Source organism: Megalobrama amblycephala, linkage group LG22 (assembly GCF_018812025.1).
Source record: "Megalobrama amblycephala isolate DHTTF-2021 linkage group LG22, ASM1881202v1, whole genome shotgun sequence".
In the NCBI taxonomy this organism is placed as follows: domain Eukaryota; kingdom Metazoa; phylum Chordata; class Actinopteri; order Cypriniformes; family Xenocyprididae; genus Megalobrama; species Megalobrama amblycephala.
The window spans coordinates 28,288,796-28,308,288 of NC_063065.1; the positions used below are offsets into that span (position 1 = coordinate 28,288,796).

The 19,493-nt window shown below is 35.3% G+C and overlaps 1 protein-coding gene across 1 annotated transcript in view; it reads right to left on the reverse strand.

Moving 5' to 3' along the window:
• Window positions 1-7,784: 7,784 nt before the first annotated feature.
• Window positions 7,785-19,493, reverse strand: part of LOC125257918 (uncharacterized protein C18orf63) — a 29,695-nt gene continuing 17,986 nt past the window's right edge. Inside the window, 6 exon segments of the mRNA XM_048174633.1 lie at window positions 7,785-8,231; window positions 10,161-10,238; window positions 11,535-12,104; window positions 15,849-15,947; window positions 15,949-16,033; window positions 18,323-18,408. Of these exon segments, the coding sequence (XP_048030590.1) occupies window positions 8,109-8,231; window positions 10,161-10,238; window positions 11,535-12,104; window positions 15,849-15,947; window positions 15,949-16,033; window positions 18,323-18,408 (1,041 nt within the window). The 3' untranslated portion in view covers window positions 7,785-8,108.

Below are 19,493 nucleotides of genomic sequence, written 5' to 3' on the forward strand. Positions count from 1 at the left end.
ACTTTACATTTCATTCTGCATCACACGTGTTGGACTACACCTGACATATAATCACTGTTCAGCCAAAACCGGTATTAGTCCCGGCCCAAACTCACACCTTTGGTTACACCTGAAGTTGATATGTTGAAATGTTTATACTCTTCAGAAAGTCAACCTACAAATGGCTTATAGTCATCTCTGCATATTAAACTAGGACAGAAAGAAGTACTTTGACATCTGAAAATTGACAAATTTGCAAGTTTTTCATTCAATTTGTCTTGCACATCCTGGAGTAAAATGTTAACACATACCCATATATCTCAGTGGCTGTAAACTAATGGGCATGAAATCCTGCTGAAAACATTTCTTTTTCTTGAGGCAGTCTGCTTCAACAGAAGCCATTCTTACATTCGTGGCACAGTTCAGCGAGTTCAGAAACACAATGGACCGTTTTTTTACACAGTGACCTCTATAAACCAGTCCCTCCATGACAGCCAAACTGAAAGAGTGACATTGTGATTTTCATATGAAGGAGCAAAGTGAACATAATGGAAAGCATGAGCATTTCTTCTACTGGTTTCCCCCCCTCCAAAACCTCCAAAAATTCAGGCAAGGGCTGTCAGCATTCTTGTGTGGAAATAGAAACCAGACACCGGGATAGTCTGCAGATGCCTCTAGGGAAAATGCAAGAGCCCTCAAACCACAAACTCTGAAATTAGCTCATGACTGAACATTCACAAACATTAATTCTTAAAATCAGAACAAACATGAAAGACATTAATCTAGGAATTACAGAGCTTACATGTTGCCATTACATTTACTCTAGTTATTCCATCTGTGAGACAGATTTACGAACCAAACAAACAGTAGAAGACATTAAATTTGTTACAGTTTTTAACCAGGATGCAACCCATCTAAGGCAACTTAAAACCTAAAAACAAACTTCTTCAGCTCAATATCAACCTAATACAATGTGGAAACACGGCAGCTAAACTAAACAATACATCTAAGCTTTCCTGAGCCTTTAAGCTTCATATTTGTCTTGCAAGCAAAGGTGTTTTCAGTTTTGTAGGCAAACATGATGCCAGATGGCCAGTTTTGAAAAGAGCTTTAAAGACCTTTTTCAATGAACTCGATTACTTCATGTAGGCCTGTAGTCACTTCTGTTCACTGAAGGTGCTACTTGAAGACAGCTAACTCCTCAATCTACTCATGCTGTGTGGTGTGTACTGATGTATGCGCAAGTTGCGTACAGGGTTTCATGACGTTTCCAGATGTACATGAATAATGGGTCAAGAATTTATGGATCATTTTCTATAGAAATTAAAACAAGAAAAACTAACATTTGCTATAACAATTTCCATGACATTATATATATTTAAATAAATACTTCTTTTTTTTTTTTTTTACTGAAAGTAATCATTTTAAATTTTTAAAATGTTAAATGTAATATTTTTGGTATCATTTTCTCATTAAATTATTTTTTAAACATTCAAGCAGTAATTGGAGAACTTTTTATATTTAAATCGATATAAATATATTTTTGATTTAATTAATAAATGCACAAATTTAAAATTGTTAAATGTACCATTTTTGGTATAATTTTCTTGTTATGTTATTTTGTTATTATCACAAAAATAACAAAATTGAATGAAATTTGTTCAAAATATATTTTTTGTTGTATAATTTTCACATTAAATTATATTTGTTATCAGAACAATAACAACAATTTCTGTTTTTTAATTATATTTAAATAAATATAAAATTTTAATTATATTATTTTAAATATTTCAAATGTTAAATTTAATATTTTTAGTATCAATTTCTCGTAAGGTTTTAAGTTACCTTGTTATAAATCCCTGACATTTCCTAGTTGTCCTTGGTGTGTCATATTCTCTGTACATACATATTATTTAGAATTCACAGAGCACCATGTTAAACTGTTACATGAATGTGCCAGGGGGTTTACACCTATGTGACTGACATTTTCGTAAACCTCCTTTCAAGCTATGTTATTATTTTACAAGCGTATACACTGAAGCTCAACACTGCAGTGCTTCATGTTACACTGGGGTTGTGAAGGGTTAAGAGTCGATTTTTTTCGAGCTGGGTGAAGACGACCAGCTGCCACCTGCTCAGCTCTGAGACTCAGCGCTGGGAAGGTCCCTCTGGTATTTCATACATTAGGGCACATTAAGCACGGAGATCGTTCTCCGCTTGGCAGCAAAATGTAACCATGTGTTAAGGATGTGAGAGAGAACTACAATGTGACCAAGCTGCATATTATCATGACTCTGTGGGTGTTCAGCTGTAAGAGATTACACAGCGTTTCCCACCTTTGTGGAATGTCTAAACCCATGACCCTCACTATTGCTCCTACATTTACATTTAAACGTAACAGTACACTCAATATTATCAAACAGTTTTAAAATAATTATTAAAATGTGTATTTTTATAACAAATATTATCATACAGAAAATTGTGCATTAGGACCCACTTTATAGTAAGTGTTTTTAACTACTTTGTACTAATATTTAACTGACACCGTCTCACTAGCAGGACACTTGGCACTGTTTTTATTTATTGCCTTATTTTAGTAATTTTCATAAATAAGGTATCATTTGAAAGCTTAAAAACTCTGGTGAAATTCATCTGGTGAAAACCAGTTGCCATTATCATGTTTCATATTGCAAAATTTATTTGCACTACTTTATAGTCAAAACGTTTCATATATATATATATATATATATATATATATATATATATATATATATAAAAAACGCATCTATTTTGTGACAGAAGTGATATTTGGACAGAAATGTATTAATTTGTTTCAGGAGAATGCATAAAAAAAAAACTTCAATGGAATGTGGGTGACACCCGGTGGCTATTAACGCCTAAACAAAATCATGGGAACTTACGTTTTTGTGATATCAACTTCAAATTTGAAACACAACTTGGTTAGACATTTGGATTTGATTTCATATCAATTTTAGAGTAAAAATTATTTTGTAAAATTTATATTTTATATAAAAAATATAATTTAAACTCGTAAATGTGTGATATAAAGTCAGAATTGCATGTAATAATGTCAGAATTGTGAGATATAAAGTCACATTTCTTTTTTTCCTGCAATTGCGAGTTATCATCACGCAATTCTGACTTTATATCACACAATTGAGAAAAAAAGTCAGAATTGGGAGATAAAGTCACAATTACACTTTTTATTTTTTATTTCATGGGAGAAACACGCTTCCATAGCTTTCACTTCAGCAACAATCTGCTAAGTGTCTTCTTTCGTCTATATTCCAAAGCATTCTTGAATTACAACGATTTAAGTTTGGATAGTTTGGATAGTTTTCACATTTATAAAAAAAGGGGAGTGACAGTTAAGGGATTAAATTAATAATTTGATATAAATCACTTATTGTGTACATACATGCTTTTACATTGTACTTATATTTAAAAAATACCAGGATGTAATTACTAGCTGTAATTATATCTATAATTAAAGTGTTGACACTTCTATTACATCCTAATCCAACCTTAAACCTACCTGTACCACTAAGCCTGTCCTAACCTTACCCATATTCCATCTTAATAGCAGCACAAATGTTTAATGTGTTATTATTTAAATGTTTAATGTATCATATTACTGTTTCCCCATCAGCGTTTCTCAAAAAAAAGTTGCCAACCAGCGCCAGCATTTTTTATCATTTTTTTGATCGTTTTTTTTTGTATGTATATACAAATTATATATATATATATATATATATATATATATATATATATATATATATATATATATATATATATATATATATATACACACACACACACAAAAACAGAGCCTCTGCTTTTAAACAAACTAACAATGGTTTTATTCTAGCTTCATGCATTTTTTTTTTTAATTAACACTTGAATATGGGTAAGTTTCATAAAAAAAAAAAAAAAAAAAGCAACATGTTGAGCAAAAAGATGAGAAAATCACGTTTTTGTCAAAGACTACATTTGGATCTGATTAAGAACGATGATCAGGACATAGATGGAGTAGATCGAGTCCATCAACCCCCCCAAAGCTTGCTAAGTCCTATACTTCTTCCTGGGTTGACATTTCATTCAGTAATATTAGGCAGTTTTGATTTATGATCACAGTATTTTACCTATGCATCTGCTTACATATGCTATCGCTTGTTTCTGATTCTTTGCCTGTGTTTTGATCCGGAGATTCGGTACTCTTTCAGAAGATCAGTAATATCGCACCTACCGTATAACAGTGAAAACATGGAAAGCCGGAAAATTCCATTAATGGCTTGACGGATCCGGAGATTCGGTACTCAATGGTGTCAATCTACTCCATCTATGTTCTGATTATCTGAATCAGATCCAGATGTTGTCTTTGACAAAAATGTGATTTTCTCAGCTTTTTGCTCAACATGTTGCTTTTTCATGAAACCTACCCATATTCAAGTGTTGATAAAAAGAAATAATGCATAAAGTTAAGATAAAAGTTTTTTTTTTTTTTTTTTCAAAGCAGAGGCAAAGAAGCGTTGTATCATAAATGACAGAAAATTCCACCATTGGCAAGGAAAGGCTATTTCCACCAGCATAATAGCAGCTGGGAGATATTGTTTCTAAGCAATGGAGTCTTAGCATCACACGCCTCTATTGGCTGGTATACTTATGGCATTATACAATTTGTACAACAAGTATTTCAATAGAAAAAAAAAAAAAAAAAATGTTTTTGTTAACCAACCACAATCTGGTTAAACCAGGTGCTATCTGTGCTGCTAATATCATTTTGCCATTCACATGTAAGATAAATAATTATTATTTACTAGGGGTGTGACGAGATCTCGTACCACGAGATCTCACAAGATTAAAATGTGATAAGATTTCTCGTCAAGACAAAATGCTGTCTCGCAATATTGCCATGACGGAGTGTAAGGGTGAAATTAGGATAGAATATGCCACCACTTTGTTTACATTATGCCTCCACTGTTGTTTTGCTTTTTATAGAAATAAAAACCATTTAATTATGTTGAATAACAGTCACTTCAATCCCATCCAGCTCATCCAACACGAGCAGCAAATTCGTATGTAGTGCAGCAGGAATCAGAGTTCACTGATCACGTGATGAGAGTAAGTGACGAGATGACTGACAAGACCATGGCAGAGGATGAGACTGTCCTCCAAAAAAAAAAAAAACGACTTTATAGGTCATTTTTCAAGCACCTTATTACGACCTATATTTACGTTTTGAAGTCACTTTAAAAATAATGACAGTGTCGTGTTACGTCTGTCGTCATGAAATGACGTATGACTGTCATTACCAATCAAAATGTGTGTTCATTTAAATGCAATGTGTGGACTTTTTACACCATATCTCATATTTCCATTTAGCAAAACGAATTTTTTATTAACGACTACACCCACCCCCATCCCTATACCTACCCTTAGTGATTTATAGTACATACACACTTTATGAGCACATGCATTCCCTGGGATCGAACCCACGATCGCATGATCACATGATTGCATATTGTTATTGCAATGCTCTATCAATTGAGCTATGCGAAACCCGAAACATAACACAGATAAAAGGGAACAATGCATTAAAATGAAAGTGTCCTGTTGTCGAAAGGGGCGCCACTCTAGTAAACGCTCCTATGGGTCGTATTTCAGGGAAGTGAATAACGACCTATATGGTCGTATCGGTTGGAGAACATGTTGCAGAGGATTCATTGCACAATAGAGCCTAAGCGTCTGACAAATGTCTTATCTTGTAGATTGCGTGCTCAGCACCACTGCTTCTTATTCAGAGAGTATGCGTGATTGCAAAATCGAAAGCTAAAGTAAAATGCATGGTCGCATTCAAGCGCGATTTCACCCCGCATTTTGAAAGCGGCTCCCTGATGCATGCAAATATCTCCCAATATGAAAAATATCTTAGGCTGGGCTGTGTAGTTGTAACCATCTCTTAGCTTTGTATCATACTTGAAGAAAAATTTGGTCTACAGTATATTTGCACTTTGAATATTAAGAGAGTACTTTGATTATGGTTGCACTTATTGTTTGCTCTTAAGACTAAGAGAAAACTGTGTTATTCATTTTTATTTATACTGTTTTTATTTCTATGATCAATTTGTGGAAAGGAGTTCAGATACAAGGACAAAAGTTCTCATATGAAATCATAGGAGAGAAGCCAGTTGAGTTTGTGGCAAAGCCTTTTTTCATTGCTTGAGTATTGTTGTCTTTTACTGCATATTTCAGAAAGTAGAACTGTGATGGTCACTGAAGCAGTGACTATATGATACATATTAGACCCTTTTGAAAACCTACTGTCCCAATGAGAGCTTTGTACTATTTTTCTGAGTTTACAGAACAAACCCTTAGAACCTCAAAAATAGCCTCTGTGCAAGCAATATGGATAATCTTGATCTATGTACTGTAAATAGCCCATCATGGCTCAGTCAATCCAGCATTTAATATGGGATTTCAATGCTTCAATTGTGAAAAGGTTATAAATTTTAGCAGCGGACACTTTGACTCTGTTGGTTGTAAGTACAGTCTGGCAGTTCAGAACTCAGGAAAACGGTCTAAATCAGAGCAGCAGAAGAGTCCTGAGGCCTGAACTCTGAGTAGAGAGCATGAACCAGCATGCAAGAGACGGGAATTTTTACTGTGCCTTGTGGCGACTGGCACCCGAACAGCATTGATGTCAGTAAATAAACGAAAAAATAACAGAAGAGGGACTGCATATGAATATATGTATTGTAGTCTCTGGGGAAAAAAAAAAAAAAAAAGAAGCCTGATTTACTTGCTATTACAGATTGTGATATAACAAAGATATCATCTATCAATTGTTGTATGTGCTGATGCAGACCAAAAAAAAAGCCTGATTCTGCAAAGCGTGGGAACCATTTTCAAGGGAACATTTTTCTCTGTCTGTGACATGAGGTTGAAGACTTAAACTAAGAGTCAATAAATCAACTAACCCCTGTTTGCTGCCATAAATAAGCCATATGTCAATAAAACGTGCTGATATTAGAAGCCATTACAGTAATGAATAACAGTCACTGTTAGTCACAACGTGGAGGGTAGCAAGTCTGTTTCACATTCAAATCTTTGATGTGCAAATGCACAGCACATTTTCAAGCTTGACAATATTTGCCCTGCAGAAGTAAATACTTGCTCCTGCATGACCTCCTACTTACCGCAATCTTTTTTAAGTTAGATGTGTATGGGTCATTAAGCTCTGTCAGTATAGGCAGAAAAGACAAGAGTGATCATGCTCTTTTAAGATACAGAAAGCAACGCAATTTGGCCCCAATCATTAGCCATCAAAGTGGCTAGGCCTGATTTCCATGTCAGTCAAGAGCCTCTTACTCTATTCTGACTCTTCTTTGGAGTCTGCAGTGTCATTAGTGTTGAGAAAAGTCACCTTGGATCACTGTCTTCTGCAGTTCTGGCATTCATGAATGCCAATTGAAATTCTATATGCTCGGAATTTGGCAAGATCACTGAGAAAACTAATATCTCACATGTGCCTTATTTAGATCTCATATCAGATGAGATTACAACAATCTCACAGATTAATTTGCCAAAATTCTGAAGTACGCAATCAAAAGAAGAGATTTCATGATTAATTCCAGCATTAAATTCCCCTGAGCTTTTATCTTCATTAATTATATAGCTCTATACTCTAACGGTATGTCAATAATTGTCTCATTTGTGTCCAATTTTACTTCTAAAGAATTTTAGGAGAAACATCTGAGACAAAGACCTCTGGGTCATTTCCAAAGTTTTGATTAAAGTCAGAGTACAGAGTTTTAATAAATAGTTGCACTACATGTAACAACAAGTTTGATGGTTGACAAATGACCATCATGCTAACAAAAAAAGACCACATACAAAGAAAGACTTGCATGTTTTTTTTTTCTTTATCTGCAGCTCTCTAAACTCTGGATCCAATTAAACAACAGATTTTAGCTTACAATGTAAGCTTAAATGTCATGCGAACTGTCAGTGTCAAAGGAGTTTATCAATGGAACAAACAAAAACTCAGTGTGCAAGCTCTCTATAACTCTATCTGTGTTTTTTTAGGCAAGTAACCCAACCTAACACTTCTAAGTTTCACTCAGACATTTCATGACCTTTGACATTAGCTCCTCCTTCTTGTCCTTTGAGCGCACATTGATCCCTCAACTGTTCAACCACGCCTGCCGAGTCGCTGAGTTGACCTCTGAGAGCTGAAAACAGAAAAATATAAATAAACCTTAGTTGCTGGGTAACACCTTATTAACTTAATTTCATATACAGCTCTGAATTACATTTAAAACCATAATAAATAACATTGTCTGCAATGATCTTCTAAAGAATGGATTTAAATATGGCACAAATATGCTAAACTGACCGATAAGTGCTTTAAATATATGGTAGCTTAAAGTATTGTACAATTAGGGCTGGGTTATATATCGCATGTGATTGTAACGCGCATTTTGGCGATTTAGCGGTAATCAGGGAACCGGCTTTACTGACAAAATGCGCGTGACAATCACATGCGATATATCCCCCAGCCCTATGTACAATCATCAAAACTATTTAAATTGATGATTAAAAATGATTATTTGGAATGTACAATACCATTCAAAAGTTTGGGGTCAGTAAGATTTTTTGGTTGCACTTTACGTGCACTTACAGTGTACTTACCTAAGAAGGTACTGGTAATATAAGGTAACTACATGGGTTAAGGTTAGGTTTAAGAGTAATTTCAGTGTTAGTACCTAGTTATTACCCAGTAATTGTAATTACTATAATAAATACATAGTATGTACATGAGGAACAAGACTGTAAAATAAAGTGCTACAGATTTTTTTTTTTTTTTTTTTTTATATTTCTGAAATCCTTGGTAAGCATATTTATTATGCTCACCAAGGCTACACTGTAAAATACAGTCAATAAAGTAAAAATGATAATATTGTGATATATTACATTTTAAAATAGCTAGTTTTCTATTTTAATGTATTTTAAAGTGTAATTTATTCCTGTGTTGCAAAGCTGAATTTTTAGCATCATTACTCCAGTCTTCAGTGTCACATGATCCATCAGAAATCATTCTAATATGCTCATCTGCTGCTCAAAAAAACATTTCTGATTAATTTTGAAAACAGTTGTGCTGCTTCATGTTTTTGTGGAAATCATGATACTTTTTTCAGGATTCTTTGATGAATAGAAAGTTCAAAAGAACAGCATCATTTTGAAAAATAAATCAATTTCTTTCAAAAAGAATCCAAATTTTTGCACATACGGTGCGTCCGAAATCGCGTACTTTTGAGTAGGTACTACATTTGAATTTGAACTTACTTCACGACAGTTAAAAAAGTATGTTCTATATAGCATGAGTCTGTGTAGTATGAATGTAATTCGGACGTACTACATCCGCCATTTTGTCATTATCATGTAACCTAATAGTGTCAATTGCGTTGCTTCACCTCCATTCATAAATCCCCTCCCATGGCCTCATGGGATAGTAAAGTGTCCATCGAATGTGCACTTCAGAATCTCGCCGGAAGTAGTAGGTTATCCGGGGACTTTCTACCTACTGTTTTTCGAGTACTATGAATTCGGACATAATACTGTACTGTACATACTGTATAGTAGGGAAGTATTTGATTTCGGATGCAGCAATAGTGTATCTTGATGCATAGCTCTGCTAAGTGCTGTATTATTGTTCCTACTGTCCAAGGGCAGCCATCAAGCCATAACATGGAAGCAGAAATGGCAACATTACAAATAATACGGATGAAAGATCTGATATGGGTTTTTATATGGCTGCACCTGTTAGTAGCCTCCATCATAAAGAAAATATATGAGCTCATCTTCTCTCTTAATGACATTCAATCAAGATCATGAACACATGCCAGGCTTGTAATGGAATTAATTTTGATTATAGGTGTCACTGAGCAGTCACACTGCAGGCCCTATGCTGTTTAGCAAAATGCTAAGGTGAAACACAGCAACTACACCAACACTGAAACTAAACGGCTTATTGATTGAGATTTGAAGACAATGAGATGTTATTTTGAATAATATTTATATGGTATATTTATATGGTACATTATATATGTGCAATTAAAAAAAAAAATAGAAGAGATAAGTACAATAATATTCCGAAGTACCTGACTGCTTGTCGCATACACTTCCACATCCTGCACACCTTTTTTAAGTCTCTTTGGTTTTGACTCAAACGTGTCTCCCTGTAAGATGGTGAGACAAGATCCATTAGAAGCACTGCACATCTCTCTTTACACCCCATATTTAATCATTCATGTAGGTTCATCAATTATTTTCGGCAAACTACACCAATTAATTTTCCTAGTCTTGCTAAATCTTTGCCTTTACCGACTGTGTAAGATGTCCCATGAGAAATACAGCTATTTACACTAAATTTTTGCATTTTCTAAGTTGGAAAATGTGAATGGTGTTTGCCAGTGCAAAGCTTACCATGCATTTACGAAGAGGCCATATTATTCCCTTTTTCAAAGTCTTGAGTTTGTTTTGGGCTCTACTAGAATTGTTTTTCATGCTTGAATGTTCAAAAAACATTTGACATTGTTGCAGCTCCTCTCTTTCCAGTCTGTCAGTAACACTCTGTGGGTGCTTCTCAATACTCTAATTGATGCTTCCTTGTTTCCTCGCTCCTACATCCTCCTGCCTGTGACCCGGAAACTGATTAAAACTCAGCCATCTTGAAGGACATACCAATTCTCTAATTGCACTGCGAGGAGACGAGGAACGAGGAAGCTTCCTAAGGAGTCATGAGCGAGGACACACAGGTGTATCCCTTTCAAACTTAAACAACATGATGGAAGATCCTTCGAGCAGAGCTGATAACGCTTTGAAGTGACGCTCGAGTGATCAAGAACATTCCGATATACAAGTAAAATTTCCTTTGATTTCTCCGTCCTCATTTTCTTTCCTTGCATCCTTCCCTTGCATCCTACGGGGGTGGAGCTGAGACGTGGATACACAAATAAGAAATGAGAAGCACCCTGTTTAGCTCCTGTCTCTATGAAGCCCCTCCCTCCGAAAAGCACAATGTGCTCTGATTGGTCAGCTGGACCGGTGTGTTGTGATTGGTCAAGCGCTTTGAGAGTGTTTGGGAAATGTCCCGCCTCTTACCATAACCACAAGTTTCAACATACCACTAACTCACTCAACCAGGCCCCACCCCTTTATTTTGCGTATGCCTTGGGCAGGAATTATTTAAATGACAAATATTATGACGTGTTTGTTCCTGGAAGAAAGCTCAAGACTACAATGGAGGCATTTCAGGGAGTTCAGAAACAGTGCACATAGAGATGTGATATAGAGAATCCCTTTGGAGAGCTTTTTATGCTTAAACAGCAACATTACACACTAAAGAAAGTTGAAAATGTAAAAAAGCATTATATGTCCTCTTTAAGTCTAACTGCTTAGAAATTGAACAGGTATCATTCTGATTTACAGCACAAATGGTGCATGACAAACTGCTATTTGGTTGCATTGCTTACCCCTCTATTGCTGGGGATCTCAGGCAAGGTTTGGGGCTGTGTCTGTACAAAAGGCAGGGGTGGGAGAATCCTACTGACTCCACTGTTGGTTCTTTCTTTATTCTTAAAAAATGGTAAAGTCATCCGCTCAGGGGCTGGAGGCCTGAAGAACTGGTTAGAAGGGGCTGGTGACACAGGCTTGATGACTGCTGTTAGCTTCTGCCCTTCCAACCCCTTCTGCTGTTTCACTGCCAGGATCTCAGTCGTGTTCACATGCTGTGTTTGTGATTTGTTTTTGAAGATTGGTACAAGCTTTGGTCTTGGAACAAGTGTAGACTGTGACTGGATGTGAGTAAAGTGAACATTTATGGAAGAGAAAAAGGACAGAGTTGCCAAGTTGGAGGAAGTCCAGCCTTTCTGGTCAAGAGATGAATCCAAGCTGGGTCTCTTTTTCTTTTCAGTCTGTTTTCCAGTTGAGTCACACTGACTGTAGTTTTTCGCTGTCTCCTGTGGGCAGCTGCTGGGAAGCTGGTTGAATACAGCCCTGCTGCTGTTTTCTGTTGTCACATTCACATGCAAGGCCCTAGAGGACTAAAATGTAAGGAAAGACAATTCTGTGAATGGAGACATATTTCCAGTGTAAAGTTACTGTTTAAATGTGCACATAAAAGACCAGGTTAGACACCATATTGAATTTAATGCAGGTGAAAACGAGGTTGTGAGGGATTGAGTATAAAGGTCCTAGATCAGGGGTTCCCAAACGTTTCCATTCCAGGACCCACCTAGACAAGTATAATCTGTCTCAAGACCCACCAAAATAATTTTAAAGCATGAATGTGGGGTGGGGGTGGGAGGCATTACTTCTCTTTAGAGCAGATTTTAATTTTCCTTGTTATAGTATGAATGACATTTAATACAAGTTTAATTGCAATACAGACTTGTAAAAAACTTAATTACCATTAAAATAGCAGCCTAACGGCTATGATGAAATTTTTTACATACTGAAATTGGAATTTTCCTTAGTTGTCAGTTATAATCATCAAAATTAAAAGAAATAAACATTTGAAATATATCAGTCTGTGTGTAATGAATGAATATAATATGCAAGTTTCACTTTTTGAATGGAATTAGTGAAATAAATCAACTTTTTGATGATATTCTAATTATATGACCAGCACCTGTACATACTTTCTTCATGTGTTGGTAGGTAGCCAAATGTATGCGGGGGAATGCAAACAATGCACTCCTATGACCATATCTCTAAAAGACAACAGCGCTGATTTGAACAGACGACATAGATGAATACGTTTCCCAAAAGCACCGTATGATGAACTTAGCTCATGATGCTTTTGAGAAATGCAGCCCAGACCTGAATCAGCCTTTTGTGACATTTGAATTCTCTGGTGTAATGTGATCTCATGCAGCCACTCTGAGATGCTGAAAACTGTTATCACAACAAGTTGCATGTGCGTGCTTCATGAAACAGTGCTCATATATTTCTATAATTAAATCGCAGCCTTTACAATTTGAAAATTGCCCTGATATTGTGATTTCTAACGTTGGTATATCGTGCAACCCTAGACTAAACTGTTTGTGTGTGTGTCATTCACCGAAACTTAAATTTAGCTGCAGCCAAGTGACTTTGCGTGACCCACCTTTTCCCATTCTGTGACCCACAGTTTGAAAACCCCTGTCCTAGATCATGTAATTTTCACAACTCACAACTTTTAAAAATGTTATGGAGTTTTTGTCAACTGAAAGTTTTTTTGCATCATATATTTTATAATACATTATAATTCATAAATATTCAAAATAATAAACAACACTGTTTTTCAGCTATTTCAACAATAAAATAATAAATGTATATTATTTGATATAATGAACTCTAAAAGTGTGTCGGTGTACAGGTACATGCAATTTTTAATGATCTGATGAGTTTAAATGCTTTATCATATTTTTGAAATCATTATTTTTTTCTTTTGCCTAAAATAAATAATCCACTACAACTATTCCATTAATATTTCAATAATTTTCAATATTTAATTTGATAAAAATTTATAAAATATGGAATTTCTTCAACATGGATTGAAACATTTGAATGACCCAAATACATCTTGTTACATCATGGCAGACCAACTCTACCTCCAGATCTGTGAGACATGGAAAAATGCTTTCTCGATAGCAAAATCTTTAGGGCTCCTCTAAGCCAAACGATTATTTGTGTATATTTGATATATGATTATATATCAACAAGTATGTTTATAATGATCCTGGAGCTAGTACGTTTTTTTTTTTTTTTTTTACATCCAACATAAATTAAACAGTCAGTTAATCATTGCTGTCTAATGTTGCCATTATCAATCATTATAGTCTATGTAAGATTAATGAAAGCTTCCTCTGCGCCAGATTTCAATCTGTACAAACACAGGGAACGGCACATATAGCGTTTCTAATCACGTTTCACAGCATTTGTCAAAGTTTAATAACATCAACCCTCAGCTCTGGCCAGTATAAATTAAACTTTAACCCATCTGGCGGACTGTTAGACTCTCCTCTATACGCCAACAACAACTACATGGAAGAAATGATCTAATGTAGTATCAGATACTGTTCTTACTGGAAACTCTTACTTGTATTCTTTGTATTAAATGACAAGCGTCAATTATCCTACAAAATGACAGATTGTTTTAGTAGGCAGACTATACTACAAACACTTTGTCCATATAAACACTTCTCATATGTGTGTGAGGTAATTCGCTCCACTTTCACTGTGAGTTCAGGCAAGTTATTATATTTTAAGCAAATGTTAGATTTTGTAACATCCACTAAACAAGGGGTCTTGATTTTTGAGTTTTTGCAGTGTTTATGAAATGAAAAGTCATAGAAATTTAAATAATATCTTATAGAAACTTAAAGAAAATGTTCCTGGAGGCCCCCCAACACTGCATATTTTGTATTTCTCCTTTGTCTGACACACCCATTTTAGGTCTTAGAGTCTCTTCTAATGGGCTGATGGGGGGGCCTCCAGGAATGTGGTTGGGAACCCCTGTTCTATACAATAATCCATACAATTATATTTTAGCTATAGCTGACATCCACAAAAAGTAAACCAGACAGACTGGGGCGCCAAACGCCAATAGATCAATTTTTGATCTTTATTTTATGGCTTTTGCCATTTTTTCGTAGTCAATGTGAAGAAGAAGAAGGAATGTGATCAGGAAATGACACAAGCCAGACCTGAGTCACTGACACACCACTGTGCATCCTGTTGGAGTATATGCATCACCCTCCAGGTCACATCTTTGTCAACATTTTGCTGTTTGTAATTGGAGTGGATGGTTCTGATTTTGTTGAAAGCAGAGATCATTAATAAGCACTTGCATGCGCAGTGAAGTGTTTTGAGATGCTGTCTCATTTGATCACTTATGCGGGCTGTTGATGTATAACGTGTTCAAGGACTTCAGTCAGCTTCAACATTTTAGATTAAAATTTATATGGGTGTAAAAGCGAACTGTGCTTTTCATTGGACTGTAACAGGCCAACATTTCTTTTCATTTATTCACCGTATTTAATAACCTTTTTAACTTTTTACTAGATTCTACTTGCGGCACATTAATTAAAATCGGAACATAAAAGCTGCATGCATAGTAAGGAAAACGTGAAAAATTCTGTATATAACAACTTTGGTTTTAAATTAATCTTTAAATGAACTCTAAATGTGTGTAAATGCAGGCTTTAATGATCTGATGACATTAAAGGGGTTTATCATATTTTTTAAATGATTATTTTTTTCTGCTGCCTCAAAGACGTAATCTGCTGCAGATCCATTAATTTTTCAATAATTTTCAATATTTCATTTTTATTTATAAAATATCACCATTTCCTTTTATTTATTCACCATATTTCATCACTTTTTAACTGATTTTTAATTGTGGTGTGACAAAATTAACATCAGGCCATAAAAGCATGCAAAAGCATGCAAAAGCAGAATAGCATGCCACACCACACAACCACATGGCAGTTTGCCAAAATGTCTACAAAGAATGTTTAAAGGGGACTTCTACTGTGCATAATCCACTTATTTTGCAAAATGAGTGTAAAATCTGGATAACAAATACATCTCAACAGCTTTGGAGCATTCATAAAGGAACACATCCAGTTGCATCTGTGTTGCAGATGAGCATAATCATAACAAATAAGACCATTTCAGATGTAATACTAAGCAGCAGAGTGCAGTACTTGATGTCAAATCCAATTGATTGTTACTTTATTTTATTCCGCAGGAGAGTAAATGGAGTCCATGTTTGTGTTTATGGACACGTGTGTATGTAATACCTGCGTGACTGGTCTCTTCAGTTCATTGCTGTAGTAGCAAGGCTTGCAGGTCATCCACACTGGAAAACCACACACACTTTCCAGTTCAGCCTGCAGATCCTGATGTGAAGCTTCCCAGCACCCCCTGCAGGTCCACTCTGGGAAAGCGCTGTACTGGCTGAGTGCGTATACAACACAAAGGATATCTGAGCAGGAAGTCAAGGATACGTATCTCTAACTGCCAAGATAAAGAAAACAATCACAGCTTTCCAAAAGTTCAAAGAGGTTAGAAATAAGATTGTAAAGCTACTATGCAAACGTGGCACTTTTAAAATGTTTTGTGTGTTTACAGTCTTTATCCCTGCAATATGCGATATCAGTGCAGACCTGATTCTTTACGTGTGCAGAACTACCCCCATTAATACACAATCTTTTAATTTGAAAGATATTATTTGTTATTACACTGATTCCAACAAATCTAAAGAATATATTTTTTCTTTTTTTCTTTTATTTTGTTTGCCAAATTTTTCATCCATAAACAGAAATTTATGAGCTCACTTCCTACTCTATCACATTTTTTGATTGAGGTAGACTCGCTGCTTTTAGGTTAACTAGTAATGCAAAATGTGATCGATTCCTAAAACTATATGAACAATTGTTTTGTAATAGCTCTGATGGTTAAGTTTAATCAGCTTTCTCATGTATTGACCATGTTTTTGTTTGTTTTTTTCTGATTATCTATTTCTTAGTATTGTTTCCCCAGAAAATGTATGGTACTTATCCCCTTATTTCTCTGTTTGTCCCTTGTCTTTTATGAGGCCTCTTCATATGTATGTAAATGATTCTTAATACTTCCTTTAGATATTTGACTCTACATACAAATGTCTTTTATTTCTAAATTCTAATGTTCTCCTGAAGGTGTTTGTATATTTGTATGGTTCTTGAATAAAAAAAAAAATGTGTACAGAACTAGCACAAGTGTGAAATTGGGGGTTATGTAATATTAATAATGAGAAACATGTTTGGGAATGATTTGACTCATTACACATACTGGGATGAAACAGATGAAGGCTGCAACTCATACTATTTCTTTATTTTTAGTATGCAGTTTTTTAGTTTTTTTTTAAATAAATACTTTCATTCTGAAAAGATGCATTAAATTTATGAAAAATGACAGTTAAGATATTTAAATTGTTATAAAAAAATTCAAATAAATGCTGTTTGTTGTACATTTCTGTTCAAGAATCTGTTCAAGAAAAAAGTTTTAAGAGTTCCACAAAAATATTATGTAGCTGAACTGTTTTCAACTGATAATAATCAAAAATGTTTATCAACATATTAGAATGATTTCTGAAGGATCATGTGACACTGAAGACTGAGTATGCTGAAAATTCAGCTTTGCATCACAGGAATAAATTACATTTTAAAGTCCCCCTGTGGTGAAAATCAAGTACTTAATGTTGTTCATATGTCTACCTGGTGTTTTTAACATGTTTTAAGACAAACCATGTGCAAATTCATAAGTCAACACCAGAGTATTTTCTCTTTAAAACTGCAGTAAACCAAAGACCGTTTCAAACCCGCCGCTTGAAATCGCTGTTGTTTCAACATCACAAACTACCTTGTAACCAATAATTATGATTATTATATAATCATAATTAAGGACCCATTTAATTAATAAAACTGCATTCACTGATCACTCTCGATTTTCCAAATATAGTACTATATGTTAAGAAGAAACACACTTAAGTGCACACATTTCTGAGCTTTGATCTTAGACTCAAGACATATTTGTGAATGTCTCTACAAGAAAAAAAAAAAAACTTCAAATGTTTGAAATGTTTCACATGTTGGCAGGGTTCAGTGTTCACAGTATGTGGTAAACAGGATGCTAGTAGCACAGCTGAATTCTCAAGAGTTCAACCCAATTCACCACGACTACCTGCCTGGCTCATGTCCACTAGGTGTCATTATCATGCTGCATGTATGTCAGTCTAAAACAGACCTCTGTACTACTTTCACATTCAATTTGTAATCCAGTACAATTTACACTGCCAGTCAAAAGTATGGAATGATTTCTGGGGGATCATGTGACACTAAAAACTGGAGTAATGATGCTGAAAATTCAGCTTTGATCACAGGAATAAAATACATTTTACAATATATTCATATAGAAAAATGTAATAATATTTAATAATATTACCGTTTATGTATTTTGGCCATTTTGGTGAGCAGAAGAGACTTCTTTCAAAAACATTTTAAAAAATCTTAATTATCCCATATTTCTGACTACCAGTTTATGTCTGAAAAGGAATTTCTGATCCTAGCAACAATGCTATAAACAGAGAACAAGCATAAAAGGACTATAAATGGGTGTTTTGGGCAAGTTTTGTCATTTCCTGAGAGCAAATTATACACTAAACATGGATGAAATCAATACTTTACAACAGATAACTGACCATAAACTAGAGCACCTGACTTCACTAAAAGGATACGTGAACAGCTTGTCACCTATTGGTTTGAAGTACACACTGCAGTAGATGACTTCATCTTCATTCACTGAGGGCAGCTGATATCCATACTAAACCAAGAGAGAGACACAGTTAAAGAGAAAGAGAAAAGAGTAAGTGAAAAGCAACAGGGAAGAGACAGTTACACAAAGACAGGAACATTAATACAGTTTAGTGACATTAAGTAATAGACAAACACAACAAAATCTGCCGTTTAAAACCTCTGTGTTAGTGGATATTTGTAAGCAAGCGAGCGCTTTCAAACAAAATATTTGGATGTGATTTGGGTTTGACCAGATGGTGTATATACACAATATAAATGGGCAATCGTGCATGTCTGCACATACATACAAATTCTGTTTGATAAAGCCAAGCCTCACAAGTCTGTTTGTGATCAAAGGTTACATTGTGACCTCTAATCCAAACAGAAGTGGATCAGAGTGCTCAACACACACACGCAAACACGCACACACACACACACGCACACACACACGGACACACACAGACACATACACAGAGAGGTTTGTTTTGCTATCAAAGTGAGGACACTGAGACATCATTAACTGTCAAGCCACATTGTTGTATCGGGGTTCAGTCCAGTCAATGAAATGCTATAATGATCTGTATATTGTTTGCTCTAATTAAATAATACAGTAACAAAACACTATTTTGAATATATTTTTGCATTATGACGCATTTGGTGGTTAACCACAGAATGTCACTCAACATAACTGTTACGCAGTTATTAGCAATGCTTGCTCAGGCAAGTATCACAATTACTATTGCTCATGAACATTAAAGGGGTCCTTGATTATGATTTCACTTTTTTAGTGTAAAGGCCTGTACACACCGGGACTAATATTGCGTGATTATCGCCGCCGTTTAACGCCTCGTGACTAAACAAAGGGTGCCAATGTGAGTGTGCACACCGGCACGAAAAACGGCAGGTGTAAAAGCGTAATTTTTTTTTAAAATGCCTCGGGCTCATTTTTTTGGTTTGACGCGCCGCGTTAAAAAAAATTGGCCGACAATGAGATTGCCGCTTTTGTTCATGTGCCTGGAGCTGTTACAGTAAAACACAACTTGGTGGCGCTCAAGCACAAAACAGTCTTGCCGAGCGCACATTGATACCAAGATGACGAAGAGGAAGTAAGCA